Source organism: Kryptolebias marmoratus, linkage group LG6, assembly GCF_001649575.2.
Source record: "Kryptolebias marmoratus isolate JLee-2015 linkage group LG6, ASM164957v2, whole genome shotgun sequence".
In the NCBI taxonomy this organism is placed as follows: Eukaryota; Metazoa; Chordata; class Actinopteri; order Cyprinodontiformes; family Rivulidae; genus Kryptolebias; species Kryptolebias marmoratus.
The window spans coordinates 32,527,120-32,551,098 of NC_051435.1; the positions used below are offsets into that span (position 1 = coordinate 32,527,120).

Genomic DNA, 23,979 nt, shown 5'->3' on the forward strand with positions numbered 1-23,979 from the left:
AATAAGTTAACGAGTTATGTCTGAAAGGCTGGAGGTTCTCTTTGTAAAGAACAGTTTCCTGTGTACAGTTTGAAGTAGGTTCTTTTGCCGTTTTAGAAACATGTCTTCTTCATACTTTTAAATTTTTTTTCCTCCCCATGCTCTCCACAGCGGGCCGGTACCAGGCGACGCTACCATGACGATGGCATCTCGGATGAAGAGATTGACGGGAAGAGGTTGTTTGATCTGGAGGAGAAAGTCAGCAGTCAGAGGTTTGGCTCTGACCGGGTGGTCCGCATGGAGGGAAAAGGTAGGCAAACCTGGTGGGTTCTGTGTTTGTGAGAACCTGATTTTTTTTTTTCAAGCTCTGAAATCCAAATAGGCCGGTTTTGTTTTTGGCAGAAAACTCCACAAAACTTGTCAATTGTACTTTTTTTTGTTGTTGTTGTTGTTTTTACTCTTCCACTGCCTTTGGCTTGGATCTTTGATGCAGCGTTTGCTTGTTGGCCTCAGCTAAAATAATCCCCAGATGTAAACAGAGTCAGACAAAGAGCAGTGGAATCAGAGACACCAGGTCGAAAGCTAAAATGCTGTTCTTCTCTCTTCTTCTGAAAAGTGACTAAAAGCTGTGGGGACAAGAGTCGACAGAAGTAGAATCAGTTTGGGGGAGGACGTCGAGTTGGGGCTAAAATCAGATGTAAATGACCTGTGCTGAGATATTCTGAACTCTAACGGGAGAATTTCCATAAGTGATTGCAGAGTTTAGTTGTAAACGAAGACAATATAATATTTGCTAATTTTCTTTTAAGCTATGTATTTTGACAGCTATTATGACTTTAATATGGCCCTATTTGCTGTTTTTTAACACAAATTTTACAAAAACCCTGTTTCTTTTAGCTTCATTAATCTCAAGTAGTAACTTAATTATGTAGAAATTGTGTTAAAAGCATAAAAAATTAAATAAAACATTGGAAAATAACATATTTTGTTATGGCTTTAAGGATTCGGTTATTTGGTTTTTATCTATATAATGAAGTTATTTAAGCATTCACATTATGTTCAGTGAGACAAACATAAAAGTGGGCTCAGATAATTGAAGTTGCGCTTCTCAGTTTTATGGTTTTGGAGACAGTGGGACTGACCAAAAGACAGGAAGCAGAACTGGAAGAGGCAGAGCTGAAGATGTTGAGGTTCTCCTTGAGAGGGAAAAGGATGGATAGGATTAGGAATGAGATCATCAGAGGTACAGCACAGATTGAACAACTGGGAGAAAAAGTTAGAGGTGTCAAACTGAGATGGTTTGGACATGTGCAGAGGAGGGACAGTGGGTATATTGGTAGAAGGATGTTAGGGATGCAGCTGCCAGTAAGACAAAGAGGAGTTACAGTATATGGATGCAGTCAGAGAAGACATAGAGGTAGTTGGAGTGAGAACAGCGAACACAGAAGACAGAGTTAGATGGAGGAGGAGGACTCGCTGTGGAGGCCTCTGAAAAAGGAACAGCCAAAAGAAAAAGAACCAGTGCTGCTGGTGAAAGAAAGAAACTGAGCAATTTACCTATTTTTATGCTTCTTAATTCTTCATTTACCTCCCACAGAATCAAAAACATCCCTACATTTAGGTGTCTTTTTGTTTTGCAGACTTTACCTATGAGTTCATCCAGCGAGGTGGTCTGAGAGACCCAATCCTTTTTGAGAAACCTGAGGGACTGGGAATCAAGTAGGCATATTTTTTAACTGTCTTTTTCCTTCTTCACCTACATTTTTATTAGTTCTCTTTTGTTAACTTGGTAGTAGTTTATTAAGAAATCACCACTGACTTGGACTGATGTATAAATTGAAAAGTTTGAGCCTTCTAACATATTTGTGGTTTTGTAGGGTGCCAGATCCAGAATTCAGTGTCAATGATGTCAAGATGCTTGTTGGTAAGATTTCAGCCATCAACATCAGGAATTACTTATTTTTTATTTAAATTTGAAAATCCAGTTTAATTCCAGTTATTCCTTTACTGTGTTGTTTGGAGCGGGCTTCTCTGGCGTTCTGTCACTTACAGAATCCCCCCCCCCTTACAGGTAGCAGACGAATGATAGATGTGATGGATGTGAGTACTCAGAAGGGGACAGAGATGTCCATGGCCCAGTGGACACGTTACTACGAGACCCCTCCATCTCAGAGGGAGAAACTCTATAATGTCATCAGTCTGGAGTTTAGCCACACCAAGCTGGAGGCTTTAGTTAACAGGCCTGCCACAGTACGTGTACTCTTTTGGTGAAGGATGCATGTTTAGTAAACTGTACATCTTAATAAAAATCTGATTATTATTGTTTTACTGTTTTTATCTGTGTCTTTCTGTCTTGTTTGTGAGTGTAGGTGGATCTTATTGACTGGGTGGACAACATGTGGCCTCGTCATCTGAAAGAGAGACAAAGAGATTCAACCAATTCCATTAATGATATGCAATACCCCAAAGTACAGAAGTAAGTTTACATTTTTGTTCTGTCCCATCAGATGTCAGCAGAATCAGTTTGTTACCACAGTTTGTGATGTCTTCCCTCAGATATTGCCTGATGAGTGTTCAGGGCTGCTACACAGACTTTCATATTGACTTTGGTGGCACCTCAGTGTGGTATCACATTCACAGAGGAAGCAAGGTGGGAGTACATGGAAGTACACTTGTTAGGAAAGCATTTGTAACATTTGTCTGACTGTAACTCAGTAACAGGTACTTCTTCAGATGGTCTTCACTTTTTGCAGTTTTATTGTCAAGTCCAATTTCTACAGCCCGTTTAAAAACACCACAGATAACCGGAGTGCTTTACAAGGTATAAGATCCATAACCTAACAATAAATTGAACTTCAATAAAATACTAAAACATAATAAAATAAAAATAAACAATTCTGCAATAAAAACCAAAGTGTCCTGCTCAACTAGAACTAAATTCTAGTGAAAAGAAATTGGTTTTTGTCATAAATTTAAAATGATCAACAGGCTGCCAGGCTGAAAATTAGACAACAGGACAGCAGTCTCTGCCCATTAAAATACTTTCATAAGACCTGTCCCCTTCGATTGCTCTGTCTGGCCAGTCAGCTAGTACTTGGAAGAGTCCTGCTTGTGCCAAACTCACTTTTTTATTTGATAATTACAGTATGAAGATCTCCAAGCTCTGGGGAACCTTCAATTCAGCACAGATGTTTTCTTCCCTTAATCTGTACCTTACAACAATCCTGTCTCTAAGCTCTGCAGGCAGTACCTTTTACCTTTTAGCCTGGTTTTTGCTCTGATAGGCATAATCAGCTATAAGGCCCAGGGAGGTGTGTGTCTTTCCAAATCATTTCCAGTCAGTTTAATTTATTACACGTGGACTCCAGTGAAGGTGTAGGAACATCTCAGCAAAAATTAAAACAAATAAGAGACACTGCATCTAAATTTCAAGTATTGTTACAAAAAATACTTTAGTACTTGTGTAAATGTGATATTTCATTTGTTAAAATAAATAAAACTTTATAAAATTCAGTTTTCACTTTGTCTTTATGGGTATTGATCATAGATTGAGAAAATTGTCAATGTAAATGATTGTAGCATCAGGCTGCAACATAAACAAAACTAAAAAGTGAAGGGGGTCTGATCACTTTCTGAACTCTTGTTAAATTGTTATTGGAATGATGGTGAACAGCAGGTGTGTGTTTCAGGTGTTCTGGCTGGTTCCTCCAACCCATTCAAACCTGGAGCTGTATGAGAACTGGGTCCTGTCAGGGAAACAGGGAGATGTTTTCCTGGGAGATCGAGCATCTGACTGTCAGAGGATTGAACTGAAGCGAGGCTGCACCTTTATTATACCATCAGGTACACTGGAACTCATGGCATCCTGGCACAATTCAGTAGCAAGATAGAAACATAATACTGATGTATGTGGACTCTTCAGGTTGGATTCATGCTGTCTACACTCCTGTGGACTCCATGGTGTTTGGAGGAAACTTTCTGCACAGCTTCAACATCCCAATGCAGCTTAACATTTGCAGTATAGAGGACAGAACAAGGGTAGGCGCAAACCCATTGACTTATTAGTACCCCAGTTCCTGGATAGCAATCAAGAGCATGGCAAAGCTTAAATTATACAGAAATGATAAAGTTATGCTACGTTTTATAAAGTTTTGTTCAGTTTCTGGGATTATACTGGGTCTCTGTGGCACAGCTCTTCTCCCCACTCTGAAGCCAAATGACCTAGAGTGGGAGCTGTGTCACACATTCATAAAACCATAGCAAACAGACTCTTTCTACTTCCAAACCTTTTATGATACACATTCACATTAAAAATCCAAACAAAACTTTCTCTCTTTCATATATAGTGACTACCAAAGCTCTATGACAGGGGTATCCAATTCTGGTCCTTCAGGACCACTATCCTGCATGTGTTTGTTGTTTCTCTGCTTTGAGACACCTTATTTGAATGAATGGGTGATTAACAGGCTCCTGCAGAACTTAAAGACATGGTGAAGGGGTAAGTCAACCATTGAATCAGGTGTGTTGGAGCAAGGAAACAACAAAAACGTGCAAGATAGTGGCCCTTGAGGACCAGGACTGTACACCTCTGCTCTGTGAGTTTTTTGATTGGAAAAACTAACAAATTGACAGATTTTTTTTTCCCTGAAAAGATGCAGTCTGGATTTTATTCATTTACTGCTTGTTAGCATGCTATAACATGTGGAAACATGTTAAAAATATTTACTGTCTTACAGTTTTGAAAAATCACAGATTTTAAACTCTGTTATAACTCTGCAGACCAGTACTGATGCTGTTTCCTGTGGCATTGAACATTACAGGCTGCACAACAGTTTTAAAATACACTATCAGAATTTCACACAATTGTAAACTTTACCAAGCTCATCATTAGAACTTCACTGCATAAAAACAAATATCCCCTTTTATCAAACACAGTATGTTCTGATTAGATAATGAACAAAGGTTTCATGTCCTGATAGTCTTGATTAATGCAACATTTCTCACTGCTCATCTATCTACATAATGAAACTTAACAAAGTAAAGAAAAGGTCTTCATAGTTGATCTCAGTCTGATTTTACTGACTGATAGATGCTGTGTACCTGCTGAGTGTTCCAAAGGTTTTATTATTTTTTCTTCACAATCTTGTATGTTTGTGAATAATGCAAGCATAGAATCAAAGTTTCACCCAAATCTGGTTGATGTGGAACACAAGAGTGGGCGGCGCAGCAAAGGGTCAATAAAATGTTCTATTTGTAAGGTTAGGTGCTGTGGGAATGCATTATTTACTTATTATGTCATTGCCTGATTTATCATTGCTCACTGCCAAAAAAAAGAGGCAAAAGGCAGATGATAATGTGTGCATGTTCATTTGTTTGTCTGTTAGCAATATACTCCATGAACCACTGCATGTATTTTAATGAAAATCTTAAAAAGTAAAAATTGAATGTACATCTACAACTAATTGACTTTTGGAGTCAGCCTGACTGGCTGTCATTTATTTTAAAGATTTCATCAAACAGCTATACCTCCATCATTTCCCAACATAAGATTACCGTATTTTCTGCACCATAAGGCACACCAAATTATAAAGCGCAGTCTAAATTATGGCGTCCATTTCTGTACTTAACCCATACATAAGGCGCACCGGATTCTAAGGCGCATGCTAAAACATACGTTTTACAAAAAAAAAAGGTCATGGAAGCAAAACGGTGAGTTTGCTTGAACTTTATTCTACTATGTAACAAATATTTTACATATTATTTTTTATCATTCTTCTTGCACAAATCCATCTAAGTCCTCATCTTCTGTCTGAATTGAACAGCTGGGCAATTTTGCCATCAAACATGCTAGGTTTCCGCTCATAATTATCGGAGTCAGTCTCGTTGCCAGGGGGCTCTTCAGCAATGATGCTGGCTTTCACGAAAGCTCGGACAACATTTAGAGCAGATACCTTAGCCTAGCCATCCACAATCCATTCGCATATGATGGCGTAACTCACCCGGTGCTGCCCCCATCTTAGTAAACATGTTCGCCGTCGGTCATCCATTGCTCCCACGCCACTCGCAACTTCATGCGCTGTTTACACCAACGTCCAGCGGTTGGAGTTCTTTTTGAATCCTCCTGGACTGATGGCAAGCTCCGAATTGTATTATATTACATAATGTTCTCTGATTGGTTTATCGCTGCCAGCGTACGTACTGTACGTGTTCAGTAATGTTCTCTTATTGGTTTATCGCTGCCAGCGTATGTACCGGTACTGTACAAAATACCGTACGCCCCTGTGTCAGGGACAGATTTTGGAATTCAGTGCAAACACAAGGCGCCCTGGATTGTAAGGCGCACCGCTGATTTTCGCAAAAATGTAAAGCTTCTAGGTGCGCCTTATAGACAGGAAAATACGGTAAATGAAATGTTTCCTTTGCATCTTCATCACAGGTTCCAGTGAAGTTTCGTTATCCCTTTTTCTACGAGATGTGCTGGTATGTGTTGGAGCGGTACGTCTTCAGTCTGACCAAGATCTCTTACCTCGCACCCGAGTTTCAGAAACACTCCCTGGGCATAGGTATGTGTACAACTATAGTTGTCGCAAATAATTTAAACTAGACCCCCTACCTCTATTGCTCTTGTGCTGCCATTTTTAGTGGCTCTGTGGTATCCTTCAGTCTAGCCCTTTCTACCCACTGGTAGGATTTGTTGATATCAGCCACTTCCTAAATCTACCGGTGTTACATGCCGTGCAGGGGCTTATCTTTCTATGATTATCTCTGAGTATCCCTTAAAGATTATTCTTTCAAACACCTATAAACCACGTTTTATTTAAAACTATTGACTCTGTCCTTAATCCTCCACAAACAGAGGGGGCCTCCTCTGTTCTCTGAAAATTTTCTCCACTTTTTCATTGATAAAGTCAGAACATAAGGGCCTCAGTTTCATCTCCTGCCTGTGACCCATCAGCATACACTCACTGGCCACTTTATTAAGTACACCTTGCTAGTACCGGGTTGGACCCCCTTTTGCCTTCAGAACTGCCTTAATCCTTTGTGGCATAGATTCAACAAGATACTGGAAACATTTCTTAGAGAGTCTGGTCCATATTGACATGATAGCATCACGCAGTTGCTGCAGATTTGTTGGCTGTACATCCATGATGCGAATCTCCCGTTCCACCACATACCAAAAGTGCTCTATTGGATTGAGATCTGGTGACTGTGGAGGTCATTTGAGTACAGTGAACTCATTGTCGTGTTCAGGAAACCAGTTTGAGATGATTCGCGCTTTATGACATGGCGCGTTATCCTGCTGGAAGTAGCTATTAGAAGATGGGTACACTGTGGTCATAAAGGGATGGACATGGTCAGCAAAAATACTCAGGTAGGCTGTGGCGTTGACACGATGCTCAATTGGTACTAATGGGCCCAAAGTGTGCCAGGAAAATTTCCCCCACACTGTTGCACCACCACCACCAGCCTGAACCATTGATACAAGGCAGGATGGATCCATGTTGATGCCAAATTCTGACCCTACCATTCGAATGTTGCAGCAGCAATCGAGACTCATTAGACCAGGCAACGTTTTTAAAATCTTCTATTGTCTAATTTTGGTGAGCCTGTGCAAATCCTGTTCTTAGCTGACACCCGGTGTGGTCTTCTGCTGCTTGAGCCCATCCGCCTCAAGGTTTGACGTGTTGTGCGGTCAGAGATGCTGTTCTGCATACCTCGGTTGTAATGAGTGGTTATTTGAATTACTGTTGCCGTTCTATCAGCTTGAACCAGTCTGGCCATTCTTCTCTGACCTCTGGTATTAACAAGGCCCACAGAACTGCCGCTCAATGGATATTTTATATTTTTTGGAACACTCTCTGTAAACCCTAGAGATGGTTGTGCGTGAAAATCCCAGTAGATCAGCAGTTTCTGAAATACTCAGACCAGCCCATCTGGTACCAATAACCATGCCACATTGTAAGTCACTTAAATCCCCTTTGTTCCCCAAGCTGATGCTTGGTTTGAACTTCAGCAAGTCATCCTCACCACATCTAGATGCATAAATGCATTGAGTTGCTGCCATGTGATTGGCTAATTAGCTAATTGTGTTAACAAGCAGCTGAACAGATGTACCTAGTAAAGTGGTTAGTGAGTGTATTTACAGTTATGGCTCTACTTTTTCATGCAGTGTGGTTGTAAATAAATGGTACTCTTTCGTTGTTTAAGGTCTAAAGAGAACCTCTGGCACTGATCCAGCTGTGGAGCAAGGACTGGAGCAAGAAGGAGGAGGTGGCGTGGATGAAGAGTGTTTTAGTCAGCTATCTGACAAGCCTGCACCCAAAGTTCATTTGACTCCTCTAGAGCTGGAGGGGCTTGGGAACCTTTTGGGTAAACTGGAATTGCTACCTTCTAATAAGAAATATGTCCCAGCAGGGATTCAAAATGCATCAGCACTCCTTTCTCATATCAAGGTACTTCCCATCAGTGTGTTGGTGCCATTGATGCATTTTCAATATCTTAGTTTTATCTCATTTTTTCATTCAACCTTGTTTTTTTTTCATTCTTCAGGCTCTATTAAGGGAACATGCTAATGATAACCCTAAACTGTCCTACACAGGAAAACCCATCATCAGGTGGCCACAGAGAGTAAGTAGTCTTCACTTTTAGGTTGTTTTCAACAGAGGAACTTTCAGAGGAACCTTTTAGATGTGCCTAATTCCTAATCCCCCTGTTTGACCACAAAGAACATATCATTACAGTGTATTGAAGTACATATCGAAAAAGTAGTAATTGGTGTGATATATTAAACTCATCCTAGGGTGACAGCAACTCCCTTTTTTTTCTTCTCAGTGGCACAAACAGACCATGACTGTCCAGTCTTTTTAAAGAAGGCTTCAAACTGACAGATTTACTGAAATACTTTAATAAATATTGCTGTCATTTAATATCAGAAAATTGATTTTTGTAATCCCTGTCAGGGAATAACAAAAATAATTCATACTAGGTACCTTGTTTTACATTACAAAACCATTATTGTCAAAAGTTGGCATCAAATACAGATGAAGTGAGCTGTTTTGTGCCTCATGGTCGACATTGAAGCGGTTCTTTCTACACATTTTTCTTGCCCAATCTGTTTCACACCAATCTGTTTGGGGGATAAGGCAATGTGAGTATTTGAATAATTGAAATAGGGCTGGGCAATATGCTGAGTATGTTTCAGATATCAAGAGATTTTCCTTGTGCAGTATTAAAAATGACTGTATTGCAAATATCTATTGTAAATTTGAATGACTATGTTTTAACCATCTGCATCTAAATCACTAGCAGCTAACCACATCACAGCTCACTCCCTCTCCCATAGTTGGGTGTCAGCATTGTCGTCTCTGAGAAAACTCATGTGGCTGTGTTTGCTACATGATGATTCAGAGACTGCTGCTAACATGTAGCTGATAAAACATCTGTCAGACACAACATGAAAAAGGAATTATTGCACTTTAGAGTCAGAGGATGGACTTGTTGGTCTCAGGATATACCTTTTTGGTTGAAGGTTGGAGTGGGAGTGGAAATGGTAATGGTGTTCATCAAATGGGAAGTTTTGTTGAGCTAATGGCTTTATTTTGGTTCCTGTGCTGCTGTCTCATAGCCTGTTGAAGTATATTTTGAGCAGTGATCATTATGCTTTAATGTCAGACATTTTATTAAGCTCCTGTTCAGAATGTGCTGAATTTATTTTAAACCTAAGTAACCTATAATGACTGGGCTCTCTGTGTGACATTGTTGCTGTTCTAGGTTGTTTAACACGGTTCAGCTTGTGTGTGTGTGAGTGCTGTGTGTATGAGAATAGATTTAGCTGGTTTTGTGTGTTTGTGATTAATATTTCACTCTGGTTCGCTGTCATCAATTGGTACCAGAATATAATGTGGGGATTGGTCAGAGGACACTTGCACTACGTCCTGTTGTTAGACTACATCTTTATTTTTGTTCTGAAGCTGAACTGGTTAAAGTCTCTCCTGCTGTTGGATCATGTGAGAGGACAGCTGTAAAGGTTGTTGGTTTTTATCCCACTGAGGAAACAAGGGTCAGAGGATCAACGTCTGAGTCACAGTTCATCACTGCATTAGGTGTTGAATTAAACATTAATACAGGGATTAAAGGAAGATTAAAAATACTTAGAGTTACATTGTATGCATCTGTGTGTGTGCGTGTGTGTGTGTATATATATATATATATATATATATATATATATATATATATATATATATATAAATTTTTGGTCACATTGCCCAGTCCTAAATCAAAATGTTTGGTGTTACAAGCCCCACCTTGAAGACAAAATAGTAAAATAAAATAATAAATATATATCTGGGAACTTTGTTTAGCCCTGTTTCCTGTTGTAAAATAAAAGGTAAAAAGAATATTTTGTTTGACTCTTACTCTTTGTTTTTTTTCCAAACTCTGCTTCTTGACTATTCTACTTCTCTCCAATAGCCATCATGGTATCAGCCGCCTCCTGCTCCTCCTCCTCCTCCTCCTCCTCCTCCACCACCACCACCACCTCCTCCTCCTACTCCTCCTCCTGCTCCTCCACCAGCTTCTCGTCCCAAACTACTTTCTACACCCATCAACCCACGACCTCAGAAACCGGCTTCTTCCATGTCAGTGCTGAGGCGGCGCAGGGTCAGGTAACATGGCTCACATGTTCATGTTTGTGTGTTTCTCTCTGTCTGATTGGTGTACTTCAATTAGAGTTGAGAAAATGTACATCTGCAAAACTAATTCAGTGTATACTTACCAGGTATTATGGTTTAGAATGATTGTCATTTTGTAAGAAAGCCATTCAACTATCCATCTGCTTCTATGTGGTTTAGTTACAAAGGCAACAGGTCCAGGAGGGAGGCCCCCAACAACACTCTTCAGCTCTTCCTTAGGATCCCAAAGCGAAAAAAAATAAATCACTTTAAATATTCAGTTTGAAACAATCTGCCTTCTGGAGTGCATAAAGGGAGGAGAGGCAGAAATTTTATGACAAAAAAATGCATTGATCAGAACTAGAACAGGAGAGAGACACAATCACAGCCTCACGAAACCAGGAACACCTACTGAAGTAAAGGTTGCGTACACACACGTGGGAGGCGTCTGTTTTACTGATTTATAATTTTGACCTGCGGAATGTAGAAAAAAACAACTTTGTGCACAAAAGGCAACAAAATAGATGTTAAGCAACATACATCTTATCTTTTTTTCACAGAAAATGTAACGCAAAGTAGCTACTGTTGTGTTCACACACAAGATTTAACTGCGAGGTGATGAAGTGAACAAAATGCTGTGGAAATATATAAAACATGCAACATGTCATTTGTTTAAAGTGACTTATTGGAAGCAACTTATTTAGTCTAGAAGCAGAAAAATAAAATGAACGGCCAAAAAGAAAAAGGAACACAGTTTGTGTGGTTAGCTACTGTTTAAGCAGCAGGGCTGGGCGTTAACACACAAGATTCAATTGTGAGGTGATGAAAATACAGTCTTGTTTCAAATGTTTAATTTTATTGAAAAGTGGAAATATATCAAATTTGTGACATGTCATCTGTTGATAATAAATTTTTGCAAAAACAGCTTCTCACTTGAAGCAAATCATTTAGACTAGCAGCAGGAAAATAGGAGCTCTAACCGCTTTACTAACGCAGCGGCCTTGGAAGTCAGGCGTACAGGAAGGTATTTATCCTTTCTATCTCCTCCACTCCTTTGTGCTTATAGGGATGGACTGTACCACTGTTAGAATGATGGGGTTAGGGTTGAAATAATTTTTTGAAATGCAAAAATATATTGTATGGCCTAAGTAAATGGTGGATTTGCTTTGCTAAAGTATAGTTTCCTCAAATGACTTATTGCAGGGACAATTTCTGTTTTTTCAAAATCAGGGAGTCCAGACCCCACCCCACCCCCGAGTTTTATGTCCATGGCACCATAGTTCTCCTCAGAGATCATAGTTTTCTCTCCTGATTTGCTTTTCTCCAGATGTAAGCGGTGTGAGGCCTGTGTGAGACCAGAGTGTGGGGATTGTAACTTCTGCAGAGACATGAAGAAGTTTGGAGGCCCAGGCAAACTCAAGCAGACCTGTGTGCTGCGACAGTGCCTCTCTGTAAGTAACACTTTGCATTTTTGTCTGAAAACATACTGTTGCATGTTTATAGACCAGTAGTTTTTTTTTACAAAGCAATGACTGGCCTTTAGTTAATACAGCAAAATTATAACTTGGTTAGCAACAACACAGTATGTTTTTATTTAAAGGTGATGAAATATTTTGTTCTTATTATTATTTTATGAACGCAAGCCCCAGTTGTGAAAAAATATTTGAAGTTCTTAAAAAGCATCAGTAACATTATTTTTTAATTTATTTTTTTTGTTTGAAGTTTTACCTGACACAAATTTTGTGGGGGGCAGACAAGTTTCAAACAAAAGGAACATCTTTGTAAAAGATTTTCAGTCCGTATTGATTGGTGACAGAAAGGATGTCAGAAATGAGTATAAAACAAGCAGGACCAACACCAATCGCCCTGATACTAGATTCACAAGAACAGGTTGCGTTAATGGAAAGGTATGAAGATGTTATTTCAGTAAATCACTGTTGCATTAGGACAAGAAAGGAAATCTGCAGAAAAATGTTACCTGTCCAGAGTAGTTGATACATACTGTACCTGTTGCTTAGGTTATGACAGAAAGCTTTTACATAACTACACTCAAACTTCAGACAGATTCATCAGAAAGAAAACACAGTACAGTTTTTATTCTGCTGGGAAGCACCAGGGATTTGGTGGGAGTGGGAAGGGTCAGTCTGGTCTGTGAAATTTGGTAATTTTCCTGCTGCATCATATAGTTACCAGGATGTCGGGAAAAAAGCCATGACATTAGATTTTAGGAGGAGGAGGAGGAGGAACAAGCGGCTGGGCCCACCTTCTCCTGTGGTCCAAACACCGTGAGAAAAGTAAGGTTTGGAGGAAGAAAAAGTTTGATCATAGTTACTGATGATGATGAAGATGGGTGATTTTTATGCTTCCCTTTGATGAGAAGCCACAGAAACTCTCAGCTGCTAAGTTCAGATGTGTGTGAGTTAACACTGATATTCAGCTTGACCAGATCTGAACCAACAGAAATAGTACTACAGTACTAGAAATATGTTTCTGTGGTCAATGTGAGACATTCATATCCAGGGACAGCTGGTATCAGTGGGCTAGTAGGGCTAAGCCCTCCCTGGTGTTTACAATATAAATGTTAAAATACCTATAAACACAAATTAATAATATTGTATCACATTTTGTGAAATTTACAACAAAACTGGTGCCAAACACTCCCAAGAAAATCCTCAATTCTTTCCAAAGGGCTAACTTTTTACAGCCCCGTTCAGCCCATTGTCTTGCGTGGTACAGAATGATTGACAGGCGTCTTGTCCCACCCCCTCGGTTTGCTGCTCATTTGGTCTAATTTATTTCAGCCCAGGGTCAGCCCAAGGCCTCAGGCTTTAGCCAGTGAGGGTGGACGTGCAATAACGTGCCTTGAGTGCGAGTGGTTTATTGTAGACTGAGATAAGTGCGATGGCGAGTGAGATAAAGATAAACGAGGTGAATTATTTAATTTCCCACTCGTTTTCCTTAATGTCTTTGGGGGACAAACCGGAAGTGTAGAGGTTAGGAGCAGATAGACCCAAGGATATTCAAAGTTTTCCTGTGACCTGGTTTCAGTGAAAGGACTGGCTAACAGCAAGTGTAGCTAACAGATCTTTAACGAGGTGGTTATTAACATTTTTGGATCCCAGAAAAGTTGTCAGAGTGAGCTTCTCTTTAAATAAGGTAGGATTCATTTAAAAAACAGAAGCACTTTCCAATATTGCATGTCTTGTTTGGTTTTACCTTATCAGTGTGATTAGTAATTGTGTCAAGAAGTGTGGTGCAGTGTTATTCAAAGCTGTTTGACTGGGAAAAATCATCTGAAATGATTATAGCTGAAACTCTTAATCAAGGGAACAAAGTATTGGACAACTGACAGAGGCTCTGTGTGAGCTTGGTTTTTGGTGGTGGTTTGTTTTAAGGTTGTCTTTGTAAGAAAAAAGAACATAATGTCAATTTATAGCAGGTTTTCTTTATTCCAAATTGGATGCTTTTGTTGTTGAAATCCAAACGGTACCGTTTTACTATATATCTGTTAGCCCACCCAACAAATATCACCACCATCCTCTACTGTTCATATCTGATATGAACAGTGGATATGAATCATATCTAAAAGTATGAAGAAAGTTAATTTTAAAAACTATGAACTGACACAGATTATCTTATCAAATCACCAAGTCCCTTGTTCTCAATGACTAAAAAGTGTCATTAAAAGGTGGCTGATTGGAACACAGTGGTATAGACTTTTATTTATTTTATTTTTTTTCAGTTCTTTTCCTATGAATTCTTTTTTTTCCCTCAAACATTATTTGAGTTGGATTTATCAAAGTTTGATTTTTTTTTCTTTCTTTTTTCCCCACAATGGTAGAAAAAAGGAGGTTGTTTGTTTTAATTGTGATTGGAAGTTGTGTTTTTTTAGTTATTTTTGGTTACTGTTTTTATTACAGTAGAATTATTGACAATATTGTTTTTTGAAATAACTTTCATTTTATTATCTGCATGATGTGCCTGTCCTGTAAACTTCTGTTTTTCATCTAGCCGGGCCTTCCTCTGTCTGCTGTGTGTGAGATCTGCAAAGAACCCAATCAGGAGGAAAGTGGAGACCCCTCCCTCACGCTAATGGAATGTTCCAACTGTGCACAGATCGCCCATCCTGCCTGCGTTACGGTACATTATCATAGAAACTACCCTTGGTCCAATACTAATGTGTTTGTCTGCGTCTCATCCCCCAGGCATCGAGGCAGACAGCTGTACATCCTGATTTTGGTTTTGGTTCTGCTGCAAGTTTCTTCCTGTTAAAAGAAAGATTCTCCTTTCCACTCGCACCTCTGTGCATATCTTGATCTTGGAGTTCAGCTTGAATAGTTTTGGATGGTTTTCTTGATTTTTTTTTTTTTTTTTTTTTACCATCCACACTGATCAACCTGGGGATGCATTCCTTTTTTGTTCTACACCCTGGGAGGTTGGCTCCAGTCCCATGAACCTTCTACTTTTATATAATATTGTCAGCTGTGATCAGAGGAACATGAAGCTGCTTGGAGATGATCTTGTAGTCTTTACCTTTAACATGGATATCTATAATCTTCTTTCTGAGTTCCTCAGACAGCTCTCAGCTTTTCCTCTGCTCTATCTTCAGTGTGGTGAACACAACCATACCAATATACTCAGTAGCTGTTTGTCCATTTTAAATAGGCTGAATGGCTGATGGAGAACTTCAAAGCACATATGATACTAATTGAGGACAATGCAAAGAATATTTGTCTCTTTGAGGGTACCAACAAATCTGTTCGTACTGTTTAAGCCTCTGTTTGTAATAAATCTTTTTGACTGTGTTATGTTATAATTGGATTTGGATTTGGATATGCTGCTTCTTTATACAGTGCAAAATATAAATATAAATTACCTGAACTGAACTGAATTATCAACAGTTCACCACTCTATGTACCTGTACGTTTCTTCCTGATAACCCAGTTGATTGTCATCTGTTTGCATCTTCATTTACCGCTAACTAAATAAACATGTTCAACTTATTAGATACTGGGACTGTACTTTCAAACTCTTCTTTTTGAATGAGCCTGCATGAAATATCTGTTGCTGGCGTAAGTATAATATTATTTATTTTTAGTATCTTCTGTCCAGCACTGTGTATGTCATTGTACACTCATCGGCAAAGTCCACCTTCTTTTAAATCTATGGTTTTACAAATGAAGACATAATAAAACAGTCAGGTCTTTACCAGGTTCTAAAATTTATGCAAGTCTAACCTCAAGTGAACAAAAACACACAACAGATTCTACTATGTCATTGTTATGACATTTCCAAAATGTTAATTCTATTTGTGGAAAAACTGGATCCAGCAGCTTGTAGAAGCTCCTTTAGCAGCAATGACTCTCAGTAGTGTTTTTTTTTTTGTAGACCTTTATCAGTCTCTTATATGCTTTTCTTTCTAACATTGCTTCAGTTTATTGATGTTTGCAAATGTTGGTTTCTGCTCAGCTCTCTTAAGGTTCCTACCACAGCATTTCAGTCAGGCTGAGGTTCTGGACTCTGACTGGACCGTTGCAGCACCTTGATTCTTTTCTTTTTGACCCGTTCTGTTGTGGATTAGTGTTGTTTAGGATCACTGTTTTGTTGCATCATGACCCAGTTTAGTCAAATTTGTAGCTGTCGGACAGACGGCCTCACATTTGACTTCAGAAGCCTTTAGTCTACAGGACTTCATGGTCGACTCATTGATTGCAAGGAGCCCAGACCATCAGCCCTCCACCATCATGCTGACAGTTAGAATGAGGTGTTTCTGCTGATATTCTGGGTTTGATTTTTACCAAATGTGGAGCTGTGCATTATGGGTAAACATCCGTCCTTTTCTCATCTGTCCAAAGGACATGGTATTAGAGTCCTGCAGTTCATTCAGCTGAAACCTTACAAACGTAAGTTGTGCTGTTTGTTGTTAGAGAAGATGCTTTCTCCTTGTCCCTTTCAAACAAGCCATAGTTAAGTTTTTTATTTATTTGTTTTGTTTTTCCTCAAATTGTCCTGTCATGACCTTTAACCTGCTCACTGAAATCTGTGGAGTCTGAAATGGAGCTCATTTCTCAGAGCATTGCACCGTCTAATCTTTGGGGTGAATTTGCTGGGACGTCCACGCCTGGGTAGATTGGCAGCGGTCTTAATTTTTTTTTTCCATTTGAAAATAATTTTCCTTTCTGTGAACTCCATATACGGTAGTTTGGCAGTCTCTTAAAATCCAACCACAGCATTTCAGTTCAGTTGAGGTCTGAACGTCACCTGTACATCTATATACCCCAGAGCAGAAAACCGACAAAGCTCCTGCTTTTATAGAGGTGGTCAGACTGATGATGATCAGTTAATTGATACATTTGATTAGTTGCTGGAGGGATTGTGTATATGTACACTTGAGGTTGGATTTGAACAATTTTAGAACCTGGTAAAAATAAAAACATAATTTTTATTTTGTCTTTATCTGTAAAACCCTAGAATTGAAAGAAGATGGACTTTCTTTTTTTTTTCTAGGTCTAGGCACAACCTGGATAAATGTAATCATTTATTCTCTTCCGTCTTTTCCTCTTTCTATCTGTCTCTGTCTGTCTTTCCAGGTTCAGTGTGGTGGAGTGGTGAATAAAGACCTGCCCAGCTGCTGGGAGTGTCCTAATTGTGTCCAGGGCATCACTGATCGAGAGGTATACAACACTGCTAAAATCTGGCTGGTGATCACTGGGTTTCACTGGGTTTAAATTTTTAGACCGGCTTAATAATGTATTTTTGTACTCTTTACTCAAAATAAGTGGTCTTTTATAACAGTGAAGAACAAATATCTGTTATTTGAATGCGAAGCTGCATCGTTTGTATATAGATAGGCTGTTAAAAGATGTCTGAGTAACATTAACACTGCATTATGTTAAAACAGTAAATGCATATGTTACTAAGTCCAACTTTGTCAAATTGCCACGGCAAAAGTGTATCAAAAAGCAAAGAGGTAAATCAGACATGACCTAAATTCATTCATTTACCATCAGATTATTTAGCCAAACTTGCTTTATAAAAACAAATAAAGAACTACAGCCTTTAGTGTAAAAAGTGTCCTTAGTAAAGGCTTTTTCAATCTGTTTAAAAGGCCGGAAATGACTAAATGTTTTCTTGGTGCAAGTTGAATCTGTCAGAAGTAATTAGAGGAATTCATTTAGCCTTTGTTAAATGTAGCTCTCATACCTGGGAGTGACATTTTTCCCTTTTCCTTCACAGTCTAAAGGTGAAAGAAGTGATAGTCTTCCAATGGTGAGTGTTCATCAGATGCTTATTTTACCAAATAAATTATCTTTAAAACTTTATCTGATTTCTCTCTAGGCATGGGTCGGTATGAGACACTGACTGTATTATACCCTTGAGTAGAAATATATTCCAGTATTAAAGCAAAAATTTTAAGGCAAGACATGATTTATTTGCTTTTATTTAAAACAAAATTTACTTTTACTGTCTGAAAATATCATATTACTCAACATAAATTATTTTAAAGGTATACTGGTATAACAATACTAAATAACAGATTTACCTATAGTTATTTTAATTTTAAGGCACAGATGTAATAAGGAAACAGAACACAACTGAACATGTTTAAAATCAGCTTTATCCTAAACTCAAGACAGATTTTAAACCAATTTGTGTTCAGCTTTTTATTTATAACATTTTGATTTATGGTCATACTTAAGACCACTGTTTAGTTTTTTTGTATTAATCACAAGTATTGAGAATATATTTAAATTTTATTCAAATTTATTATCAGGTAAAACTCCAGAGTCAACAAGCAGTTCTATTTTTTAAAGCTACTTAATATTATATTTTTCAAATTTAACTATTTCTGCATACTTTGTTGTCTTTTAACCATTCATATAATGAAATGTTCAGCTCTTCAGAAGGTAGCTATGATTTTTGGGTTTTGTAACTTTTATATTTTTCAAAATATTTACCATTGTTTACAAATACTCTGCGATCTCTTCAGTTTCTTCAAAAACATTTTCTATGAAATCTGATTCAATGTACTGGCTATACTTTTGTCTCTGTTTGTATGCTACTTTTAGCTTTGTTCCTGTAGTTTTGAACTACCATTCTGGTACTGTTAGTATTTGTTACTGTTGCGCTCTTTTTATTTGTTTTAGCTACTGTTTTGTTCCTTTTAACGTTCTTAATTCATTTTCTCACTCATGTTCAGAAGAGGAAATCGTCCTCCCTGCTGGACGCTCGAATAGCTAAAATTTACAGACGACACCTACACAGTCATGACGGGGACGACTCGGCCAGTGATGACGATGGTTTGTTCATTTAAAAGTTAAACCAGAAGCGCTTTATTGCTTCCTATCAAAAGTTTTTCCTGCAATTAAAGTTTTCGGAACAAACTAGTTCATGAATATCAGGAAGTATTATTTTGTTGTAATCTCTGCAGGATCTCAGAGAAGAAAGATGGTTCTTTCTGCTCGAAGAGGAGGCCACTCATCCAGGAGGGTGTTTGGTGCCAACAGGAGAGGCCTGCTGCGAGGAGGCCTGTCCCACAGAGGAGCTAGAGGGGGTCTTGGGACTTCTGGCTCCGCCTCCATCCACAGAACGAAAAGAGGGTTGGGTATGAGGGAGGTGGGTCGGAGAGGGCGAGGAGTCAGGCTCCGAGGAGGTACAAGAATGCACCGAAGAGGAGATGAATCTGATGAGTCTGATGAAGACGACGATGACGACGATGATGACGATGATGATGATGACGACGAAGATGACGATGAGGAGGAGGAGGGCGACAGTGATGGAGACAAAGAACGATTGCATCGCCGACACTGGAAACGTAGGATGGACTATGATGAAGAGGACAGTGAGGGTCAAGAGTTTGAACCCGATGAAGAGGAGATGGACACAATAGAAGATGAAGAGTTGAGAAAGGATGAGGAGGAGGAGGAGGAAGGACGCTGGGATTCAGACTCAGAGCCTCCTGTTCTCCTGGTGTCTGATTTGAACGATGACCTACTGAGTGGCTCCTACCTGACAGTCACCTTGCAGCACCCCCACCAGGCCAAGACCCAGTCTGGTAAGAAAAACCCTTCACAGCTGGAACTGGGTCAGAACCTGACTCAACAGGTCTGGATGTTATTCTTTCATTTGAGACCCTGAACGAGTTGTTTTGTCAAAGATTTTTTCCCCTTCATGTTAAAATTTAGTGATGAATCAAACTTATAATTAATTATTATAACTCTGTCATTGGTCAAACATTTGCATTGTAGTAAAGAGCTTCAGCACCTCTGTTTCACTACATGTGACTATTTTTTTTTGTTAATAAAAATGCATATGTTAAACAAGAAAGAAGCATAATGTAGAAACAGGTCTGTCTTTATCAAAGTGTCATCTAAAGATAAAATTTAAAGTTCAGCACAAGCTGCAAACCAGGAATATGAGGCTGGAAGGAACTTTCCCCTCATCATACAGTATTTAACTTCTAATGATTTTTTTAACCTCTTGTGTACAATAATCTTTAAATCATCCCAGAGATTCTCAGTTGAACAAAGTCTGTTCTATTGAGCAATCATCTTGAAAAAGCCCATCTGTTTCCATCCTCAGCCTAGCTGAAGGCAGTGGACTAGCTTTAGTGTTGCCTCTTATTTAAATTAGCTGCCTGCCCAGCTAGAATACGTTGGCATGTCTTACAAAAAACACCCACTTACCATAACGCCAAATCTGACTAATCAAACTGTCTATCTGGTCTTTTGCTCACATTTGTTTTAAGGATCTGAGGAACCTGATACTGATACTGAATAACTCGTGTACAAAAAATTCTGCCTGGAGACAGCACATATAAAAATTCAGATTGGGTAATTTTTTTTCTGACAGAATCATTTCCACAGTTCAGCATTCAGATAGAAAACTAAACAAGGTCCTGTCACATTGTTATACACAAATAAAGCCATGATTTTTAAATTTATTTTGTAATATTGAGCCCCCAAAAATTCATTTTTTATTATTTAATTTAATTTTTAATGTTCTTGGGTTTTTTCTGAGCTTTCACTAAATACCTTGAAGGCCCCAACAGTTTGCTGCTGTGTAAATTTAGACATTTGACACATGGATTGTCCACAACTATTTAGCTAATTATGGTGCTCCTGAATGTGGAGGTTCTGTAACTTTCACACATCACTTTTCAGTTTCATATTTTTAGGAATTATCTCAAAAAACTTTGTTCCTCACATTTAACTTCATTAATCTGGACTTTTTTGTGTAGGTCCATTTCTTATAATCAAATTAAACGTTCTTTTCATTTTCAGATTGTAAGGAAAGAAAGCAGAACACCAAGGGGGTGTGAATACCTTTACAACCACTGTGTGTCCAACTCTGACTCACTCTGTTTGCCCTTTTCAGGTTCTATAGTTCCAAAACTCAAAGCCGCCATGAGTCCATGGACAGCTGCAGTGGGTGGAGGTCAGCAGGGCTTTATCCAGAGAAAAGCTGCTCATTCTAAACCGTCAAGACTCAGGACCACGGACTCCACATCTGACTCTCTTACTCCAAGAGGTCCTGGCAGGTAGAGCTCCCCACATGATTCCTTTCTGAGGCCAAAATAATATCATTAGTAACTTTCAGCAGTGCTGTTTCTGTGATATGATGAGCTCTAAACACTGACTGAAACTCCTCTAACAGATTATTTCTGTTCAGATGTTCACAAAATGGATTTGCAACTATTTCCTCAAGAATTTTGTACATGAATTGGAGATTGAATATAGGTCTTTAACTAACCAGAACTCCTGAATCGAGATGATGTTTCTTAAGTGAAGGTTTAATTACAGCAACCTTAAAGCTCTGTGGTACATAACCATTCATTAGAGACAAATTAAGAAGATCCAAAATGGGGATATTGATTAAGGGAAATACCTCTTTGAACAGTCTGGTTGGGATGGGATCTATCAGACAGGTTGATGACATCCGTCCAAAGTTAGACAGATACCATCTCTCTGCATCAGACCAGGATTTCCCCAAAATGCACTCCAGTTATCTACGTAGGCCATGTTATTTTCAGGACACTACCTGGACAGCCAGCAGTTGAACGACAACATGTCAACATGGATGTTGTCGTTCAACTGTTGTTATATGCTTAGTGTTTGTCCATCAAAAACTATTTTTAAACTTTTTTTGGAAACAAACTGCTTGCAGCCAAATGGCTTTGATTATCTTACTGGTTGAAAATTCACACCAGTTCTTTCCTACTTTGAAAACGTTTTTGAATGTAACTTGATTTAAATAACTTAATATTTTGTTTTATCCTGTAGGCCTCGGGTTCGGGGAAGCCAAGGTGATAAAGGCAACAGAACTCTATATGGATCTTCAGAGGAAGATGAGGATGTGTCTCCATCTGCAGCCTCCACCTTTATTCCATCTCTGCTTTCTCTGCCATCTTTTAAAGATGTGGGCAGTGAGAAAGGGGGGGAGAAGGAGTTGTGGGTGTCTGTGTTTAGATATCTGAACAGAGCTGACCTCCTGGTCTGCATGACAGTGTGTAAGGCCTGGTACAAGTGGTACGTCACAAATAAAAAGCCACATGGATGTTCGGTTCACTTTAGATGATCTTGAGTAAATTCAGGGTTCTGTCACTGTATTAACCCCATCCAATCCTTCCTCCTTGTTTAGGAGTTGTGACAAACGTCTGTGGAGTCAAATTGATGTGAGTCGATGCAGCCCGCTCAGTAACCAGGCCCTGGCAGGCATTGTCAAACGCCAGCCCATCTCTCTGGACCTGTCCTGGACCCCCCTGGCCAGGAGACAGCTTAACTGTCTGCTTACCAGACTCCCAGGTACGAACAGTAAGAATCACACAGGCCCTGTTCAGACCTGGCATAAACATCAGTTTTGGGTGATTCAATTGCAAGTGGACAACTCTGACTAAAATCGCTCACACTTGGCAGTTAATTTTGTCCCCAAAAATGTTTTTGCAATTAAATGTCAGTTACCCGTTCTGAAAGCTGATAGACATGCAGCCGTGTCACTCAGTGAACAACAAACAGGACATCAGCAGGACTGCAGATCCATTCATCCGTCCATCCATTTTCTTTACATGTTTTTTGCGAGGGAACTGGTGTCTATCTCCAGCTGTCAGTGTATAGGAGATGGGGTAAAAAAAGGAAAGTATTAATTTACATGTACTCGGGTTCCTGTTATTTTAGTAATGATTTTGTGTACTTTCGAATTTTTTTAATATGGCACTTGCACTTGCTCTCTGCCAGTTGCTTCATCCATCGGATAGCTAAACATCCACCCGAATTTCTACTGAAGCTGAACTAAAAATGTTGAAATTAACTCCTGGAACTCTTGGCCATGTTTAAGATGCACTCTAGTTTCAAGTTATGATTTATTTTTTTACCCCAAAAGTCCAAGTCATGACTAGAGATGGCCATTTTAAACAGTCATTAATTGTTTGATTTTCTTTGAATATTTGACACCCAGACAGTGAGAGTAAGAGTCTTTTGGGAGGGTTGGTGGTGGTGGGTGTTGTGCTGACAAAAGCACCTCTAACTGCTGGGAAACAACTTGGAGTGTCACTACTAGGTGCAGATGTAAAATTAAAAAGGTTGCTGATAAAAGGGTCCAGACCACCTGCAAAGGTAGTTTAAGGGAAAACATTTTCAGTGTGCATTGAGGTAGTTGAGACCTGTATTTGAATCTATCTGAATGCAATCCATTCAATTCAATTTAATTTGGTTTATTTATGTAGCGCCAGATCACAACAAAAGTCGTCTGACAGTACTGTACAAAAACATGCACATACATTATAAAAAGCCAATTAGTAAAAGTTATCTATCTAAGGAAGCCAGCAGACTGTGTTGAATCACTCAAGACAAATTTAAGTGCCAGGTGTGAATGGGGTCACAGCTCCTGTCTCTGTGTTTCATCCCCCTGTCCTGGTCTCTCTGTGTGTGTCCTCAGGTCTGAGAGAGCTGAGAGTGACTGGTCTGCCATGGTCCTGTCTGTCTGCTCTGGTTTCTCCCACTCTGCCCCACCTGCGCCTGTTGGATCTGCGCTGGTGTGAAGGCCTCAGTGATGCCCAGATTAAAGAGATCATCACTCCACCAGGTGTGGAAATGAGCACACGTCAAGGGTTTGCTTGTGTGTGTGTTTGTTTGTCTGTTAGCAAAGTATCTCATGAACCACTGGACAGATTTTAATGAAACTCTCAAAGTAATCACTGCATATACAGGTGCTGGTCATAAAATTAGAATATCATGAAAAAGTAGATTGATTTCAGTAATTCCATTTAAAAAGTGAAACTTGTATATTATATTCATACATTACATACAAACTCATATATTTCAAATGTTTATTT

At 39.1% G+C, this 23,979-nt stretch overlaps 1 protein-coding gene across 2 annotated transcripts in view; it reads left to right on the forward strand.

The window, feature by feature from the left end:
- Window positions 1-23,979, forward strand: part of kdm2aa (lysine (K)-specific demethylase 2Aa) — a 30,608-nt gene that overhangs the window by 2,760 nt on the left and 3,869 nt on the right. For both annotated transcript variants that reach the window (XM_037976164.1, XM_017439400.2), the window contains 22 exons: window positions 151-289; window positions 1,620-1,698; window positions 1,857-1,903; window positions 2,051-2,229; window positions 2,349-2,455; window positions 2,536-2,629; window positions 3,669-3,822; window positions 3,902-4,017; window positions 6,416-6,542; window positions 8,188-8,432; window positions 8,530-8,607; window positions 10,450-10,643; window positions 11,977-12,100; window positions 14,661-14,789; window positions 17,240-17,323; window positions 17,886-17,918; window positions 18,850-18,949; window positions 19,081-19,704; window positions 21,027-21,189; window positions 21,932-22,177; window positions 22,290-22,453; window positions 23,583-23,729. In XM_037976164.1, coding sequence (XP_037832092.1) covers window positions 277-289; window positions 1,620-1,698; window positions 1,857-1,903; window positions 2,051-2,229; window positions 2,349-2,455; window positions 2,536-2,629; window positions 3,669-3,822; window positions 3,902-4,017; window positions 6,416-6,542; window positions 8,188-8,432; window positions 8,530-8,607; window positions 10,450-10,643; window positions 11,977-12,100; window positions 14,661-14,789; window positions 17,240-17,323; window positions 17,886-17,918; window positions 18,850-18,949; window positions 19,081-19,704; window positions 21,027-21,189; window positions 21,932-22,177; window positions 22,290-22,453; window positions 23,583-23,729 — 3,247 coding nt within the window. In that variant the 5' untranslated portion in view covers window positions 151-276. The remainder of the gene's footprint in view (window positions 1-150; window positions 290-1,619; window positions 1,699-1,856; window positions 1,904-2,050; window positions 2,230-2,348; window positions 2,456-2,535; window positions 2,630-3,668; window positions 3,823-3,901; window positions 4,018-6,415; window positions 6,543-8,187; window positions 8,433-8,529; window positions 8,608-10,449; window positions 10,644-11,976; window positions 12,101-14,660; window positions 14,790-17,239; window positions 17,324-17,885; window positions 17,919-18,849; window positions 18,950-19,080; window positions 19,705-21,026; window positions 21,190-21,931; window positions 22,178-22,289; window positions 22,454-23,582; window positions 23,730-23,979) is intronic.